Genomic DNA, 18,647 nt, shown 5'->3' on the forward strand with positions numbered 1-18,647 from the left:
ATAAGGTGCAGCTTGGAGTGTTTTACCCTGCTTAGACCTGTTACCACACATTTGCAATGTGCGTTTGTACCTGAAGAAATTAGTTTCACATTTACAAACTGAAAATGCATGCATTAGTAGAACTACTGTATTGGATTGGGTGGTATTACACTGGTATTTCCTTTCGAAATCTTGGGGTACCCATCCATGTACCACACAATTTTTTAATCATTTCTTTTATTAGTGAAGACACTTAATGGCAGGGAAGGTAAAAGGTCTCCTATTTTTATACCCATCAATACCTGACTGGAGAAGCTTATCTTGCAGTTCATTTTGTCTGTCATTACTATGTATGTAATTGTCTTTTATATTTCCATACAATGTATGAACTCTACATTATTTGGCAAATCAGGAAGGAGGAAGATTCACCCCTTAATACAGCTCCCTCACCCCCTATACAGTGCAACAGCTCAGGTCAGGTGGATGGGTAAACTGCATTTGGGAAACACAACCAGTGCTTGGGCTGTAATGGGAAGCACGTGAATGCTGTTCCCCCCCTTTTGGAAAAAGGAACAAAAACCAACCCCTCTGCCAATACTCCCCCACTCTGCAAAATTTAATATGGGAGAGGAGGTTCTCATGGTGCTATTCTGGAGGCTGACAGTTGTCACAGCAGTGCCCCCCTCAGTCCCCACGCCCCCGACGTGGAGCGACCATTAGGTTGACCTCCTGAAGCAGCCTGTGATGTAAAACAGATAACAGGCTTCCATCTGATGTTTGCCTACCAGCTCCTGTGATCTTGCAGATGGGCGTGGAGTGATACAGACTCTTCAGTGATCATTCAAAACTCTCAGTAATACAACAGTGTGGCTTAGAACAGTACTGGTAACAAAAAGCTTGCAGTTTTATGACTCATGAAAACGCCAGAACTATGGTCTTGGACCAAGTAATAATTTTGTACAAAATCGTCAAAAGCTCACCAAATGTTAACACACTGCCAGTTTTCCCATCATCTCACTGTGCATTTTCATGATCCTTACTGCGGGCACAGAAATGCAAGTACAAAACACTGCTGGAAGTCCGCCAGGCGGCATGGATGCTTCTACACAGTGCTGTTCCAAATGGATGCTCAAAGCGTTAGCAGTCCATTCACAGGTATTCATTTCACAGCATGGTTTGACAGCTGAGCAGCATGGCATGCTGGGATACGTCTCCCAACAGACCATATAAAGCTGTAAAGCCGTGGAAGGTCTGGTGCCCGGTTTGCGTGCACTACAAAATCGTTTGCATCCTGAAGAAAAAACAAAAAAAAGCTCTGCCTTGGAGCTCATCTGCTTTGACTGGGCGTGTTTGGCACATAATAAATACTTTTATATGAAGAGCATTTTGCATTATTGCAGTTTATGGGTAGTCACTGAGACTGTTGGTCTCAAAAGATAATAGCATGGGTGCAGGGCTTGGTTCCTGCATTGGTATCATCAAACAGAAAAAGGTCAATAAAATTTAATCTCAACATCATGCTCTACAGCACCAAGAAGCAGAATCTTGCAATATTTTAACTATAAAGCATGGTCACATTTGTATGTGAAAACGTCCCAGGTAAATACACAGTAAATAAAATGGCATGTTGGCTTTTAGCAAGCTGGGGGGACCTGAATATTTCATAGGGAAAAAATGGGTCCTTTCTCACGGGAGAATCTAGCCAGCAACTTGCTATAGACAGACGTCAAACATAAGTACTGTGCTCTCCTGTGAACTTTGAAGTGTGTAACATGGTCAAAAAGCAAAACATTGTCTGCAAGACTCAAGTATACAAATGGTCTTTGAGTCTGGATCTTTGAAGGGTTTGCATACTTTCATCGGTGTGCTGGGTTTTGTGGTTGATATTTTGAAAGGTGCAGGGTGATGAATGAGGTGCTGAGATGCTGAAGGACACGCAAGGACTTCAGAGTTTGCACTGACGCTAAAGGGTGTGGAGTCACATCGACTGCCACAAAGCTGAAGAAAGTCCCTTGACCTGCTCAGTTCAGCTGAAGCTGCTTCATAAACGAGGGAACAAACGTTCATAAAAACAGCAAGGCTACAATGTGCAATTGGTGGTAAATATTATAAATACTTCTGTGTATTACAGAATTTAGATTCTGAGCACCCAATGCCTCGAAACCCCAGTGAATTATCTATACCCTTAACTATAGATAACTCCTTTGCCATGAAGTTTACTGACGTAATCATCGAGTGCCACACAAAGGCAGCAGGGTGCAGTTGTGTGATACCACTAGATCTTGCAGGTCTGAACAGTTCTGAAGATATTGCTTGGGCCAGGCTTTCCGGAAGTCATATACATATAAATCTCATTGAACACTTGCATAACAACCTGTGTTTGACCAAGCACAATTTGGCATTATTTCGTCACCCTTCATAGTGGCAGCACTTCCCAGTGCAAAGTTCCGTGGTCTGAACAACACCCAAATTCACTACATGCATGAAAGACTCCTAGATTCGGGGTCACAGGTCACTTTTCTATGAACTGTACTGTGCATTCAGCTCAAGGTCTTCTCCTGCACTTAATACAGCTGCTCCTGCAAATTCAGTTCAAGATTGACCTCCTGAAGGCCACTTCTGCAGATATGCAAACTTGCCCACTGCAATTGCCATGTGTAGGTTAATGCAGGTCTGGTGTATGGTAATACAGGCTCTCATGGGTGATTGTGAGTGTGACCAGAATGGGGATGGAGAAATGGTCTTAACACGGGGGAAGGCTTAGAATTGTACACTGGAACAATAACAAAAGTGTTGTTCCATTTGCACATGTCTCACGGCCCATCCTCCTTAACAGACCACACTGACCATATATGGCCTGAAACTGCTGGAGCTCTGTAATTGGCTGATGAGCGGACACACACAGAGAGGGTGGAGGACAGAAGAGGTGTGGTGAAGGTTAATCTCTCAAAGCAGTGAAAGGTGTGTATGTGTGTGTGGTAATGTACATATTACATTCTGGGGACCAAATGTCCCCATAATGTGATAAAAACCTGTTATTTTGACATTGTAGGGACATTTTTTTCGGTCCCCACAAGAGTAAACTCATTTTCATAAACAATCTGTCAATTCAAACAAAAAACTAAAGATGCCAAAAGTCTTGTACTTTGTTGGGTCACTTACGGTTAAAGTTAGGACTGGGTAGGGGTTAAGGTCGTCATGTTGTGATTAGGGTTATGCCCAAAGAAATGAATGGAGAGTTCCAACAAATATATGAACTTTAAAATGTGTGTGTGTCTGTGTGTGTCTGTGTGTATGTGTGCTGAACCAGAAGGGGGTTGAAGTTGTGGGGAAGTTGTGGCAGAACTGAGAATGTATTCTAGAGGAAAAAAAACAACACTAGCAGCTAGATAATAACCATGAAAGGAGAAACCCTTCTCCATTATAGGCCAAAACCTAAATCATCCTTACACACACACACACACACACACACACACACACACACATATATACATACACAGTATCTCACAAAAGTGAGTACACCCCTAAGCGAAAATGTCCAAATTGTGCCCAGAGTGTCAATATTTTGTGTAGCCTACCATTATTTTCCAGCACTGCCTTAACTCTCTTGTGCCAGGTTGCCACTGGAATCCTCTTCCACTCCTCCATGACGACATCACGGAGCTGGTGGATGTTAGAGTCCTTGCACTCCTCCACCTTCCGTTAGAGGCCCCACAGGTGCTCAATAGGCTTGGCCAGTCCAGCACCTTTACCCTCAGCTTCTTTAGCACGGCAGTGGTCGTCTTGGAGGTGTGTTTGGGGTCGTTATCGTGTCGGAATTCTGCCCTGCGGCCCAGTTTCCGAAGGGAGGGGGGTCATGCGCTGCTTCAGTATGTCACAGTACATGTTGGCATTCATGGTTCCCAGAACTTCCCACAATGCACTGTAGCTCCCCAGTGCCAGCAGCAGTCATGCAGCCCCAAACCATGACGCTCCCACTCCCACCACCATGCTTGACTGTAGGCAAGACACACTTGTCCTTGTCCTCCTCACCTAAGTTTATCTTGGTCTCATCAGACCTCAGGACATGGCTCCTCCCTTCTTTCTTTCCACAGCTTCCCTGCCCTCTGTAGCTTCCTCCTCTTTTGCGGCTCATGCTGGAGTTTACAGGGAAGTTTGCACAATTACAGATGGAAGATGTGCATCCGCATATCATAGAAGTTAATGACACTAACTGTAGAAAAGCCATAAATAGTGTAAATAAAATGCATTTCCCCTTTCAATTTGCACAACTGCTGCAACTGAGGAAAAATTTCAGCATTAATCAAAACGTTTTAAAAACATTTTTATGCATAACTGAGTGCAAATCTTATGACATATGCAATTACTCCCACTGTTCCTCACATAAACAGTACAGAAATCTAATTCAGTTCTATATGTAACATTATTGTATGATGGTGATTCAAATTTGTTAGTCCCACGATAGTAGACACCCATCGAAGCAACAGACGCTGCATATGAGGTTAACCAAGATAGAGGGCAAACAAACAAAGGTTCATTTGTTTCAGTTTTTTAATTCCAAATAGTGGCAGCTTCATTTATCAGTGTTACGGGTGCAACGGATCCCAAAAAAAAAACCCAGTTGTATCTTGGTTTTTGAGTCACGGATCGGATCATAATTTAGATCAGTAGAAAAGCGGGGAGGGGAAACATATCTTTGTTTTCCATTTATTACTTAAAGAACTTAAAGGAACTTTGAGCATTCCAGCTTTGTCTGTTTCTTTTCACTGCAACTCTGCATCGCACTGAAGTCCATAGAGGACCTACATTGTTACTTTTTCTGTCTTATGTTGAAATCATGACATTTTTCTCGCGATTTCGACATAGCCAAAGTTATTTTCTCAAGATGATGAGTTTTCTTGCGATCACAAAATAACAGAAGTTGCCGTCTATGGAAAACAAAAGTTTGCACGTCGAGGGAAAGAGGGAAGTGGGTTCCACTAAAAATGCTATGCTAAAGCTACTGAATCCTCTCAGTTTTAAAGTTCCATTCCCATCATAGATCCAAAACTGCCCCCATGTGCTACACATAAAGGAGAATGTGAGAAATGAGATTTAGGGAATTATTACGTTAAAAAGTAACAGCAGCAGTAAAACTGATTCTCACACTATTATGATTCAACTTCACAATTAATCCGTGGTTCACATGCGTGTTGAGGGGGGGAGGGATCCATACGGATCGAGGATCAACTACGGTTCATGCCAATACTTATGAGTGTCCCCTTGAATTCCACTTTAATACTTGATCTTCAGTGAGAGTGACTTCAAACAAACAAACGGCTGGATTCAACTGCCAGTGAATTCTGTTGGACTCGTCTGGAGAAACAAGTTTTACCTGATTCTACATGTGGATAGTTTACTGGAAGTAAGTTGCATTATGGGTTATAATGCATTAATTTAAGCAAAGCAGCATATGTACAGTATTTGAGGGAGCTGGGTTTCTCCCTACCTGTCCATTTTCCAGACGTGCTCATACGATGCAGGGCCTTAGTGAGTCTTAGGCCAGTTCCATGGGGCTAAGCTGGCCGGTGTAGAACCACGTTTTTGGATAGTGTGATGAAGCCAGTGTAGACGCAGGCAGAGGGCAAAGACACAAACTCCACGCGCAGAACTAGGGGAGCGAATCAAACCCAGAAGCCAGGTTGCTTATGCCCTTCTATTGGTTATTTCCTAAGTAATCCTGCTTCTTGTGGCAGCGTCATCCTCTGCCGCAGATACTGCTGGGGTAGCTGGCATCTTACGGACAATCCGAGGAGGGTGGTCGCTTCACCCGCCCCCCCATGCTCAGCGCGACTGCTGCTTGGCTGCCCCGTAAAACACGCGACAGGCAGAGATCCAGCCCCTGCTGCATTCAGACTTTGTGACTCAGGAATTCTTTCTGACACAATTCATGATCCCCGACAGGATCCACAGCTTGACAAAACCTTACTGTTGGGGCTGCCCTCATCGTTTCTTTTCGTTTATGCCGTTTCTGCCTCAGGCAGGTGTGCTGGCTCCCACTGCCCTCATGTTTCCAGGATTGTGGCTGTAGCTCCTGCTCTGCTGCTGTGTATTTGGAGTCTGCATGGTCTTCCTATGCCTGCAGCGGTTTCCACATCATATAACCCAGATTCCTTCTGCAGTCCAAATCTATGTAGTAAGGCAGACTGGCTTCTTGAAATTGCCCACAGAGTGTGACTGCGTCAGTGTTTCCTGCAATCACCTGGCATCCCATCCAGGATGCCCCCCCTGCCCTATGCTTCCTGAGACAGGCCCAGTACTGGAAAAGCAGCGATGTAAGCCGATTATTCTCCTTCATCAGCTTGCATATTAAAAGAGTACAAAGACTATAGCAAGGACAGAGTCAATAACAGGAGCTACGATTGTCATTTGTTCCTATGTTTCACAAGTTTATGCTCAAACGTGAGCATATCACAAGCTCAAACAGTGCAACGTCCTGACTTGTCCTGCAGAATATCTGATACCAGCAACTCACCATACAAACCTTATTCTAGTTTCTAGTCGGCCAGAAACCAAATCTGCATATCAGAAACCAAATTTCAAACATACATACAAAGTATACCTGTTTAAGATGATGCTCTTCCATTACACACTCTGCCTTGAATCTGGCGTGTTTCCCTTCACGATTAGACTTAGGATGTACTCACAGCAGCAGAACACGTCCTGACTCAGCCAACCTTAAATAATTGCGACTGTAATTAATTTAGGCCCGTCGTGTGCTAGTAGCAATCTATATCTATATTTATATTTTTATATATATATATATATATATATATATATATATATATATATATATATATATATATATATAAAGCTCTTTAAGTTAACTAGCTCCACATAATGAATAAAAGACGTTAATGCAGTAATACGTAATGGTAACGTCCGTACATCGTTTCACATAGTCACTTAAGTGACTAAAACCTCAACACTTACCCGTACGTGGCGTTCAACTGGCGATATTTGCTACCGGCAGGTAACCAGATGAATTATGTTTTAACGTTTGGATTATTTCAAACTTTTAACATGGGCGGTTTATCTCCGAATGATTTTGGGACCAGACGCTCCATTCGACTATTCGCAGAAACAGCACAGTCCTTGTGCTCTATCAGAAATGTAGTCTCTGTGGCCCCCTGCTGGCCACTTTCTGCCGCTGCTTCAGATCCATTTAGACCTGTGGTGCAGATTTCGGGAGAGGCATGTAGCTACTTGGGATTTCAAGGGGTCCGTGCGCGCAAAAACACAAAAAAACAATACAAAATCATCAGAAGTGGGGAAATAATGTTTTAACAATATTTGAAATTACAAATAAAACAAATCAAGTTAGCTCCATTGCTCCCCCCATAGCACCTAATGAAGCTTTAGCTTAGAGCTAAATAATTTCATGGAAGCCCAATCAAAACTTGCCAAGGACCGGTTGTAACAAAATCAGCTTCCACCATGGCCCCCTAGGACTGCACTGATATCTGCTGCTCCGAAATAACCTTCATTCTTGAAGGCTGCAGGCTGGATCATGTGCTCTGCTTTGCAGTAAGGTAAGGCTTCCAGCTTAGCATATTAACTGCAATTTACAAACGAAATCACCTTCTTAAAGCTGCTGCACTCTAGCCCTTAGGTGGGACCCACTGTCAAACACCCTACATGACTTCTCACCATTGTTATGCCAATAAACCACTTTCCCTTCCTTGCGTCGATTTTTCAGGCCGGCAAATCTTTTTGCAACAGCTTTTAAATCACATCTATTTTCATTAAAGGTCAAACAGTTCAGCACCCGTAGCAAACTCTTGCTCATCTCCATCACCTCGTGGCACTGGTGACTGATTGAAAATGTTAACATTCTGGTTCTAGCCTCCAAGACAATGAGTGACCCATCATCATCGTTGCTAGACACTCATTAGCTTTTTATTTAGAGCTGTACATTCTCTCTCAAACAAGGTGCTAACTACATTGAGAAAGCATTTCAAAACAAAAATGTTATTGACCATCACGTTGTTCCACAAACCTCATATATAAAGGACTTACGAAAACGTTTTGGACCACCGGCCTCCGATTCTGCTCCTCATTTCATTGACCGCAAGACCACAATATTCAAAAGGCTATCGTAGGATGCAGCAATCAAAAATGAACTCCGAAAGAATGTTTCTTTAATTTAAAAATTGTCAAATTTTACAGCACACAAATGCCAAACACACAACTGTCACAACAGCAGAGAACAGAAATAGTATACTGAGTGTTTTAGGGTCTGGATTGCTTGGATGTGCTTTAAAATTTAAGGACCAAAAAAGACTGGGAAGAGGGGAAAAAATTCAGAAACATGGAACATACTATATACAAATCGACATACAAACAATTTAAAGGTCTAGCTCTGTTAATACAAAAAACCCAAAAACATTTTTCCATTGCTTAAGAAAAGGTATTTAGCTTGCATCAGGACAGAGAGACAATCAATCCTGGAGATCCACAAAGCCTTTAAAAATCTGGTCCACCTGAGCTTATTTTTTTTTGTTAAATAGGTCAAAGATTTTACCCTTACAACAGTGCAACTAGCAAGGGTCAACATGACTAAAAACTTTCCAGTACCTCAACTGTACCCCACAAACCCCAAAGACATAATGAAAAATACTTTACAGTAGGTATGACTAATCAAAGAGCGGATACTGTCTTATACTATACTTACTGGAGGGCAGGAAGCACATTTACGAAAAAAAAATAAAGCAAGATGACCTGTAAGCAAATTTCTAAACACAGTAAAAGATCAACATGTGAGTAAAGTGTTTCAGCTGATACCCAAAGTCCTGTGATGGTGGCAGGAAGGAGTCAGATCCCTATTCATCTGAGAACACAGAGGAATATCTCTGCCACAGAGAAACGCTTAAGAAAAAGAAATCAAAAGAGCAAACAAAAAAATACAACAAACTATCACTGTGTCTCACAGATGCAAGATCTTATAACGTTTAACCTGAAATTAAACAAGTGAAAAAGGCATAATCGTCTTATTTCAATCTAAAGGAAAGACATGAAGCAAACCAACTTTACATCCCTAAATGCAAACCAGTCATTCACTTAAGGTTCCAGATTAACACCCAACCCCCCCCCCCCAATATTAACATGATATTAGAAGGAGAAGGAGAGAGGGGGGAGAAAGGGGAAAAAAGAAAACTCAGAATGATTTAAATGATTTTTCAAAACTTTTCATTTATATATTATATATACTCATAAAAAACACGTAGTTTCTACAGTGATAGCTATGGTATACAAAGGACTGAATCGGTAAATTCAAACTGCTGTTCTACAGCTTAATTCGGGGTCATGCTGGATTGGTTAGTCATCTTCATCATCGTCCCCCTCATCTTCCGGGTCTCGCTTCCTTTTTTCCCCATGGGCTCCATCTTCACCTGCAGAGGGATATTAAAGGACGTCTGTTCACAATACACCCACCAAACTCTGGCTTGGCTCCGTTTGAGGAACACAGAGGAATCCAGAACAGTACAGTACAAAACTTCTGTCATTACACAAAAGGGGGGGGGGGTCGAGGTATACTCTACTTTTCAAAGGATGTGGTCTTTATCTGAATATTAAACGTCAATAGGCAGAGTTTCAGAAGTGCCCTGGTGAAGACTAAAAATGAGCTTAGCAAATGAGAATACCCTCTGCTTCCTCGTCCTCGTCCTCTTCAACATAGTCATCATCGTCCTCTTCATCCTGGGGGAAGAACAGGTGCTCATTATACCATATCAACAGTATAGCCAACAAGTACTATACTTCTTGACAACATTCTGAAAGCAATGATCAAATCACCAGGCCTACAACTATGCTTTAGATTTTAAACCGAATGTGCACAGGAATCACTGAGAAACAGGCTGAATCTGTATGGTATTAATGGGCCCCTTTTGCTGTTCTTATATTTTGAAGTCTAGTGTTTCTTCAGGTCATTAAATCTACTTAACAGTTCACATTCAGAAACCAATGTAACTTAATACCGTACCCATGAACAATGAATTCTGCAAGAAATCAAACTCATTCTGCTATTAATTGAACTTCATCAATATTTGCAAAGAATCCCTTGCATAAACAGTCAAATTAATACCAGTAATTTTTCAGCACATTAAGATCTACTCATATTCCAGCTATTTTGATCCACACAAACAGTTTAAGATGCTACTCTAAGTACACAATTAAACAATGTAACAAGATTGTGACAATTTGCACAACGGCAGAACTGTTAGTCAATACCTGGATCTCATCCTTCATAAGGTAGGACAAGCCAACATCTTCTGCACCCTCTGAGCCCTCATCCTCATCGTCGTCATCTTCACCATCATCGCAGTCTCCCGTGGGACCAGCTTCTTCCTCATCGTCGTCTACAGAAATGGGCACCAGAAACAACTAACATTTCATACAAGCCAGTGAGTCTCTGCTAGTTAGAAACCAGTTCCCATGTCCAGAAGGTTGCCAGTTTCAATCCCATGATCAGGAAAATTCAAAATTCGAGAATAGACAAAATCACTGTGGGTCTTTAACCCCAAAACTGGAGTAAATTGTCTGTTGCTATTGTTTCCCAACACACTCCGGTTGCAAGGTGCCAGACAAATGGCTGATCCTGCACTTTGACTCCAAGATTTTCTCTCACTTGCATATGTTTGTATCTTGCGGAAAAGTGAGAGATCAGATATGCGAAAAACAATCAATTTCTTTATACCTGTACTTATATAAACAGTCTCTCTTGAGCTAAACAAAATTAACATAAATGGTACCCCACAATACTCAACTCCCAGGAGAAATCGCACACTCACCATCATCATCACCTCCGTCGTCTCCTTCGGAGTCTGGAGCCTCAATGTCCTCCTGGTCAAATCCATCCAGGTAGGTGACCTGGGGGAGCAGCTCGAAGATGCTCTCCCGGTACTCCTCAAGAGTGGTGATCTCACAGTTAAACAGGTCCAGGCTCTTCAGGTTCTTCAGATTTTGCTGCGATATATATATATAAAAAAAATGAAATTAAAGTGATCCTTTATAAGCGTAGGAACATTGGAATGCTACTGTTCGCCTTCCCCATCTGGCTCCCCATGAGACACATAGAGAAACAAGGTCGGGGGTCACAGCGCAGGGTCAGCCAGCATGCAGCGCCCCTGGAACTGGGGGTTAAGGGCCTTGCTCAAGGGCGCAGGGACATGACTTCTGCAGAGGCCGGGGCTTGAACTGGCAACATTCCAATTACAGGCACAGAGGAGCCACTCACCAAGACACAGCATGCATATACCAAGCTTTGGGGACCAAAACATGCACTATAATTTAAACACCCCAAAGCACTTTCTACGTAGTGAAAGGAGAACTTCCCCAGTGAGATCGATAATGTATCATTATATCATTATTACCATTATTGAATCTTGACCACACAAAAGAGGTTATGGATTTTACTTTATCACCAGACCTTTAAAACTTCTGAAGGGATGATAAAATAGCAACTGGCATCTTGGATATGCAACAAGATCATTGATCAATGGGTTTTGTAAGGCCCTGTCGTTAGGTCCACACCACTGTCTCTTACCAATGCCTCCACTGTGCTGAGCTCCTTTATCTTGTTCCCGCTCAAGTTCAAGTATGACAGATTGGGACACTTCTCCGAGAGCACCTCCAGACCCCCTGAGATGTTATTGTCACTGAGCTCCAACTAAGAGAAGAGGGTTGATGAAGGGCCATGACAAGAGCAACTGAATTACACTCAGTGAATACCAGACTAGACCAGTGTTTCCCAAACCGATCCTCCGGGGCCCACAAACAATCCTGGCTTTCACTGCCTCCCAGGGACCAAAAACGAGGACCTTCTGTGGGTCTCCGAGGAGCGGGTTGGGAAACACTAGCAACAGACAATTTACTCCAGTTTTGATTCATTTAAGTTTAGCAATTCTTAAATTTTACACAAAAAGGATAAGATATTTTATAAATTTCTTTAAGCATGATCATTAACTTTCAAGTTGGATATTCAGAAAGTACTTCAAATGGAAATTTCACCCAAAAATGGTCGAATCATTTTGTTCATTAACTATAAAATATTAATTTCTAAATATTACTGATTTTCAACCTTCAGCAGTGAAAGAGGTGTGAAGATGATTAAAAATTGTATCGTGTTTCCAAAGGAATGTGTGGCACATGCTCTTTGAAGAAAACTTACACATTAAAAAACATAAACCGACTGATGGTCAACCTATACCACAAAATGAATGAAACTGGGAATGCACTGCCTGAAGACCAAACAAGGAAGCAGGACAAGCTATCTGGGCAAACAGTGGAATTTGGTTTTAAAAATGTCCATAAATGACTCACCTTGCGTAGTTTGGGTAACGAAGGCAGCTTAGCCAAGGAAGTCAAGCCAACGTTGACCATGCTGAGAAACTCCAGCTCCTTAAAGTCATCTGTTAGGCCCTCCACTTCACCATCACTGGAGCGACAATTGTCCACCACCAGCTCCGCCAGCTGCCAGCATTAAACACACTTATGTTAAGCTAACAAGTTACTATGGGCAAGGCAACTAGAAGCAGGAAAACTTTTGAAAGACAAACCACAAGGAATTACTAACCAACAGATAGATGGCTTACAACATGTGGGTTCACACAGTAAGGCTCAAATTTTATTACACAGACATAACAGAACTGATAGGAAGACGGGGGGGAAAAAACCCCCATGGATTCACTCCCGACATCTACCTACATCATCATTAAGGGGACACAGGATCCTGAAAGTGAACAGCAAAGCAGACAGAGAGATGACCTGAGAGAAGCGGAAGTCAGAACTGCTTGTTTGATTTGTTAAAAAAACAAAAAAAAACAAATCATACAACCAGATAAACATTACAAGTTGACTAGTTATTTCCATTATCATAACCTGAGAATGTGGTTCCCATGACAACCCATGCTGAAATTCCTACAGTAATTCCAGTATCCAGTGCAAACACTAGACTACCAAAATGAATCTTACATCCTAAATGTCAGGACAAACATGATTTTGAGCCACAGCCTGCTTCCCATTTGTGAGAAAAATAAGGTAAAATATATACACACACATACATACATAATGCAGAGTGCAGACACATAAATGTACGTAAATATACATATGTCTGCATAGACAGACATTTTCCTTGCACCAATTACCATGTTTGGTTCCATCTCAATTTAAGAACTTCCAATCACTACAATTGAAACTAAATGAAAATGGATCGTAAAGATAAACAGCCAAATTATAAAATCCGAGGTAGAGTTTGCAAAACTGAACCTAACTGGTAAAAAGACCGTGAACTACATGGTAACAGCAATGCAAGCTTTAAACGTTAATATGAAACTAAATGCAACGCACCAAAATCTAGTGGAGATAACAGTAATATGAATTACACTCACTAATAAATTAGTGGCTTTACATGACTATGGTAACACTGCCATGCTGTGTACCTCACAGATCCAGGTCTTGTTGAAGTTAATTCTAACCTACTTCGACGTTTAGCATTACATTGCATTTGGAATGATACCTAGGCGTTTAAACATATTCAACATAACTTCGTTATTCAGTGTAACACTACCGAAAATTATTTTACGAAATGTTTTCCCCACGTTGAATAACAAGTTACCTAAGTCATTACAACACAACAGGCTGCGTTGAACAGGGCAGTACAATGAGCTGCACCCTCTATTAAAACCATTAAAATAATATGAAAATAAAGAGACAGGTCGGACGCGGCTCTTTCACTATGCACCGCAGCTACATGAAAATGATCCGGGCATTGAAGTCGTCGGTCGGGTTAAAGCATTAGACCGCGGAAAGCTGGGGTGGGTGGGAGTCGTAACCCGTGGAAAGTGGCCGCGCCGCCCCTGGCCTGTGCCGGACCGCTCAGGGGGGTCGGCGTTGTGCGGTGCTTATTTCTGCCAAGCGCTAATTCCCGCTGTGCCGTAGGAAATGGGATTAAACCGCCTGCTTACAGGCGCACAAGTTACAGGGTGACAAAGGGGCCTATCTAGGTAAAAGCCTCGTTCCCCTCCTCACACGAGTTAGCGGACGCTGACGAGGCCAGGCGACTCGTGTCAAAAGCTAACGGACGGTTTCAGTAAATGAGGTTTATTACTTGTTAGTGCTGAAGTACGACGCCGACTGCCCGTTATCACTGCCCCGGTCCGCAGTGTCCCCACGTCGCCGCTTATAATAAAAAAAAAAGGCGAGGCCGTGGGTTCGTGTCGCTCGGCCCGTTTCACCTTCACGGCGGCTCATATTCCCGGGAGCTGCCGACTCTTCCCTTCGGAGCTGCTGGACAAAAACAAAACTATTCGCGTCGGGGAAACCGGTGCGCTAAACTTCCCCGGTGACTCCCCGGACGGACGTCCGCGTACGGCTGCTGGCTAGTCCGCTACCCAGCTCGGAAGGCACGGCTTTCGTCTTGGCGGGTTAGTTAGCTGCCTAACCGTGTAAAATGGAGACATGTGTCGGTATAATTTACTCCCTGGCTTCAAAGTAAAGTTGCATTTATTTGGGACGAAACAAAGGAAGAGTGTTTGAGAAAACTACGCACACGGACCCCGATCCCTCACGCATCCGAAGGGGTTAATGCGAGTCACGCTTTTGCCGGAAAAAAGGAGCTCTTTAAAAGGGTTATCCTCCTCAGGAGCGGCGTGAATGTGCCCCGGCTATCTGCCGTCGAAGCCAGTGATCGAAAGGTCAATAAAACACCGACTTATGAAAGCCTTATTGCACCCTCCGCCCAAAAGAAGCGAAGAGAGAGGACGGAGCATGGTCACCGCGGCGCCGCAGATTTAAATAAGCAAAGCCGCAACATCGCCATCGCGGGGACCGACTGAAATTACGATTACATCCAGCTAAGCCGACCAGCCGCTCGAATCGATAACCCCGAGAAATGGACAAGTCCTGCCGCAATCGGACGGTCGCTAACTTCAACTAGCACGAAAACTCTGAAGTTGAATTTCAGCCGCACGCCGTGCGCTCATGCGGACACCCGAAAGCCGTAAACAGCCAACGATCTCCCCGCTCGTACTTAAGGTCTGCTTCGCAATTTGGAACAAATTAAATAACAGCGCAATCCAGTACCTTAGCTGGGGTCCGGTTCCGTAATTCTAAACTAATTCTCTTCTTCATCTCCATCTCTAAAATCAACACAAAAAGTTCTAAAATAGAGGGAGGGAAACTAAATTTAAAAAAGAATGCCGAAACTCCGCAGCTTTCCCACACTCAACGGCTATTACGCGCTAACTGAGCCTCCATGATACCTCGCACCCGGCCCCCTGTGTCAAAATCCACCCTTTTCTAATCGTTATTGGACCGTTTCTCTTATGCCGGCATTTCATTGGCGTTCTGCTGTGCCGTTCAGGAGTATCGATCTTATTAACATAATCCCGCCCGGTGATCCTAGTGATTGGTCGCAATTGCCCGCGCAGCAAACTTAGATTCGTGAAATTTGCTGTCAGTTTCCGAGTTTAACCGTTTAGATCCGCCAATTCTTCATTTTGATTGGTGACTTAACAAAGGATATGGACACACCCCTGTTTTTTTGTTTTATATAGGCATGATGAAAGTCGAGTAAGGTTGCGCATGATACGTATTGTACTTAGGTAGGAGGTTGTGAGGTGTTTGTCCAGTTTGTTAGCAGTAGGTGATGGTTTTTTTTTGTTTGTAGATTCCACGGACTAGAAATTCATCGCTAAAAAACTTGCCGAGCGGCTTCTACTGCATTTATACTTGGACTGACAAAATGGCTTCTTATTGACGAAGGAATATTTTTTCCGGCCTCACTCTTGGCTCACTTTCCGTACGACTCTTTAAGGCATGTGATGTGTGTCAATATTGGACTTGATAACATTGGATGGCTTTGTTGATAAAGTGTTGTTTTAAAAAGAAGTCCATGCATAATTAAAAAGGTACATCCTCAGCTCAGCACGGACAAAGTGACCGCTTCTACAATGGTTATATGGTTCCCCCGCTATTTTTAGATAATGCATCTGCCTGGAGTATCATTGCAGTAAGATATAGGTTGGACTAATAGGAGATATAAAGCCCCCTGAGAGCTTCAAGGTCAGCTGGCTACCCGCCCCTCTTAAGTACAATAACCAAGTATGGTTGGATATCGAAATATATTTGATATCAGTGGGTAGGTATAGGTGTTTTTAATTGGTCTGGTCCTGCATGAAATGTGGTTTTCAGGTTCAAATTTCACATCAAGACCTTTTAGGTGAATCAAGTACTCTTGCATCCGTGTTTCCTATGCCTAGTAGATATCTTTAGTTTTATATTCTTGTCCTCTTAAATATATTCTGTATACATGGTCTGACTGGAATCCTGTTCTGCGTGTGCCATTCCTGTCTACACTATTTCCTGGCATGGGTTCTAGCCGCAACATGACCCACTGCTGGATAAAAGCTGAGAAGGTCCATGCTCAATTTATTTTTGGTTCCTTTGGCACAGTTTAATTGTAAGTGAAGTTGAATGTACGTTTGCATTTTTAGTATTTAAATAAACAAATGGCTCCTCCTTAATCTAATTAATTCACTCATAAAGATTAAGCATCACTACTATGCAGTCAGATAAGTCTAACATACGGAAACCCACTTATATTCTATATGTTACGGATTTCAAGACTTTCCTGAGTTCATTCCAAAAAGCAGACGAGTTCTTTATTAAGAAATAAACATGAACACTGCTAAGAAAAGCTGAGAAATCAAATCTTTCAGGCAGAGTAAAGTTGAAAGTAAAGTAGAAAGAGTAAGGTAGAAAATAAAAAATAAGAAAATATATATATAGGCTGAAAAAAGTTCTGTACTCAGAACAGCTGCAAAAATTCAGAAATATATGTCTGTGCATATTAAAGATGTAGATTACTGTTCATTTGTAATTCCTTTGGATTCTTGGGTACAAGCAGCTTGAGCAAGTTAGAGCTCTGAGCATTTCTCCCAAGGTGTAAGGTTTGTGCTGTGTCTAGTTACAGAGCATTAACGTTTCACCAACCCCAGACTTAATTTACGAAGGTATTAGTAAGACTCCTCAACCCTGTGCTAGATAACAAGCTGGAAATGAATATGAAAATGAATAAGTGAAACAAACCTGTAGAATTCAATAAGACCAACAGCTTAACAGCCATGTTTCTAGTAGAAAAACAGGTTGACCAAAACGTGTCTGACTTCTAGAAACGGGGGATTTGTGGTCTGATTACAATGTAAACAGCAAAATCACAAAACTGAAAATAAAGTGCAGAAAATTACAAAAATCGCAAGGTATCCTGTCCCAGTGTAGCTCTATCTTTTTTTTAAACATAGAAATAGAAATAAAAATAGAAAGCCTTTATTGTCATCATACTGGAGCACGGATGCTACTTGCACAATGAAATTGCAGTGGCTTAATTGACATTAAGAAACATATGGAGGTCACATTATACTTGTTTAAATAAGTTGCTGCTTTTGCATGGTTTATTTAGGGTGCAATAAGTCCCATGTCCACTAGACTGCAGACAAGTCAAACTGAAAAAACATTTGAACCGGTTTTGCAATTATCTGCCATTGTTTTGAGCCCTACTATGGTTTTTGGACATGTGACCACTAGAGGGAGTATTGGTTCAGTATGGATTCTACTTCATTGAGCACTGGGTACGAGATAAGAAATACAAATCGTTCATTAGGGATAGACTTGTTTCCAACTACTCCTAAAGAAAGCTTTAATTCACTATACTGCTCTACAAAGGCAAAACACAGTAACTAAGTATCAAAACTGAGTTTTGATTGACATTAGGTTCTTTTTGTCTTGTGACAAAATATCTTAGCTCAGCTAAGCTCAGTTTTGAATATGTACATCAAAAATCACTCATTTACCTACTGCACCTATTGTAGTCAGAACAGCTGCAGAAAATCAAAAATGTATGTTTGTGCACGTGAAACACTAGATTACAGCTAATTAGTAATTCCTTTGGATTCTTGGGCACCAGCCGTTTGTGTGTGCATGTGTTGTCCTGTTGGCTAAAAGGAAAGCATACATATCACCCCTCATCACAACATGCTTTGAATATTATCACAGTATGTTCATTCTGGATGAATACAACACTTTCAAATGTTTTGTTCCATCCTACCTGGTGTTAGACAAACTGCAACATGGCTAGAAATAGAGCAAGTGTGACGAATATTGTCATTGTCTGATTTTGTCAATACCTTAGAATCACTGTCTTAATATGTCCTTAATTGTTGAGTCTTAGCTGTAATTGAAGAAGCCAGTAGCCCTAAGGCATTAGGCACGCTACTGAAGTGTTTGGTTTAGCCTTAATCTGTTGAGCAAAAGGCTCCCGTTTCTGTTGTTTTCTATCATTGTTTTTCTGTGAATAAAACAACATTAATATCATCTGCTTAAGACCTATGTCCCATCTCTCCCTCTTTATCAGCAAACCAACACTGCTGGGAGATTCCCCCACCCCCAGAGAAGTGTCATTCCACACGTTTCTCATGTGTGGTTCCCCGATGGTGGAACAAGCTACCGAACTACATCCATGTTCATCATATTCCCTCTCCACCTTTAGTAAATGCTTGTATGTCACATTTGTCCAAAGCTGCTAAAATAAATGTAAATAATAAAATCAGACAGCTTTAGTTGCCCCCCATCCA

At 42.1% G+C, this 18,647-nt stretch overlaps 1 protein-coding gene and 2 long non-coding RNA genes across 7 annotated transcripts; 1 reads left to right on the top strand and 2 right to left on the bottom strand.

The window, feature by feature from the left end:
- Positions 1-166: 166 nt before the first annotated feature.
- Positions 167-7,091, bottom strand: LOC111838372 (uncharacterized). The gene is made up of 3 exons (XR_002836867.2): positions 6,952-7,091; positions 6,581-6,695; positions 167-4,115 (listed from the first exon to the last, which is right to left on the bottom strand). It is a non-coding gene; the product is annotated as an uncharacterized lncRNA (long non-coding RNA).
- Positions 7,092-8,142: 1,051 nt separating this feature from the next.
- Positions 8,143-15,290, bottom strand: LOC111838422 (acidic leucine-rich nuclear phosphoprotein 32 family member D-like). 5 transcript variants are annotated; one of them, XM_072716133.1, is made up of 8 exons: positions 14,567-14,841; positions 12,724-12,748; positions 12,340-12,489; positions 11,564-11,686; positions 10,809-10,983; positions 10,249-10,376; positions 9,663-9,717; positions 8,143-9,410 (listed from the first exon to the last, which is right to left on the bottom strand). In XM_072716133.1, exons 1-8 carry the CDS (start codon positions 14,587-14,589, stop codon positions 9,337-9,339), a joined length of 753 nt encoding a protein of 250 aa, XP_072572234.1. In that variant the 5' UTR covers positions 14,590-14,841; the 3' UTR covers positions 8,143-9,336. The 5 variants fall into 5 exon arrangements, with proteins under 5 accessions (XP_072572234.1, XP_023657153.1, XP_023657155.1 ...); XM_023801385.2 differs by having other exon boundaries at positions 14,126-14,841; XM_023801387.2 differs by lacking the exon at positions 14,567-14,841 and adding an exon at positions 13,458-14,072.
- Positions 15,291-15,390: 100 nt separating this feature from the next.
- LOC140592562 (uncharacterized) lies at positions 15,391-18,647 on the top strand. The gene is made up of 2 exons (XR_011992891.1): positions 15,391-16,156; positions 18,428-18,647. It is a non-coding gene; the product is annotated as an uncharacterized lncRNA (long non-coding RNA).

Source organism: Paramormyrops kingsleyae, chromosome 9 (genome assembly GCF_048594095.1).
Source record: "Paramormyrops kingsleyae isolate MSU_618 chromosome 9, PKINGS_0.4, whole genome shotgun sequence".
NCBI classification, from domain to species: Eukaryota; Metazoa; Chordata; class Actinopteri; order Osteoglossiformes; family Mormyridae; genus Paramormyrops; species Paramormyrops kingsleyae.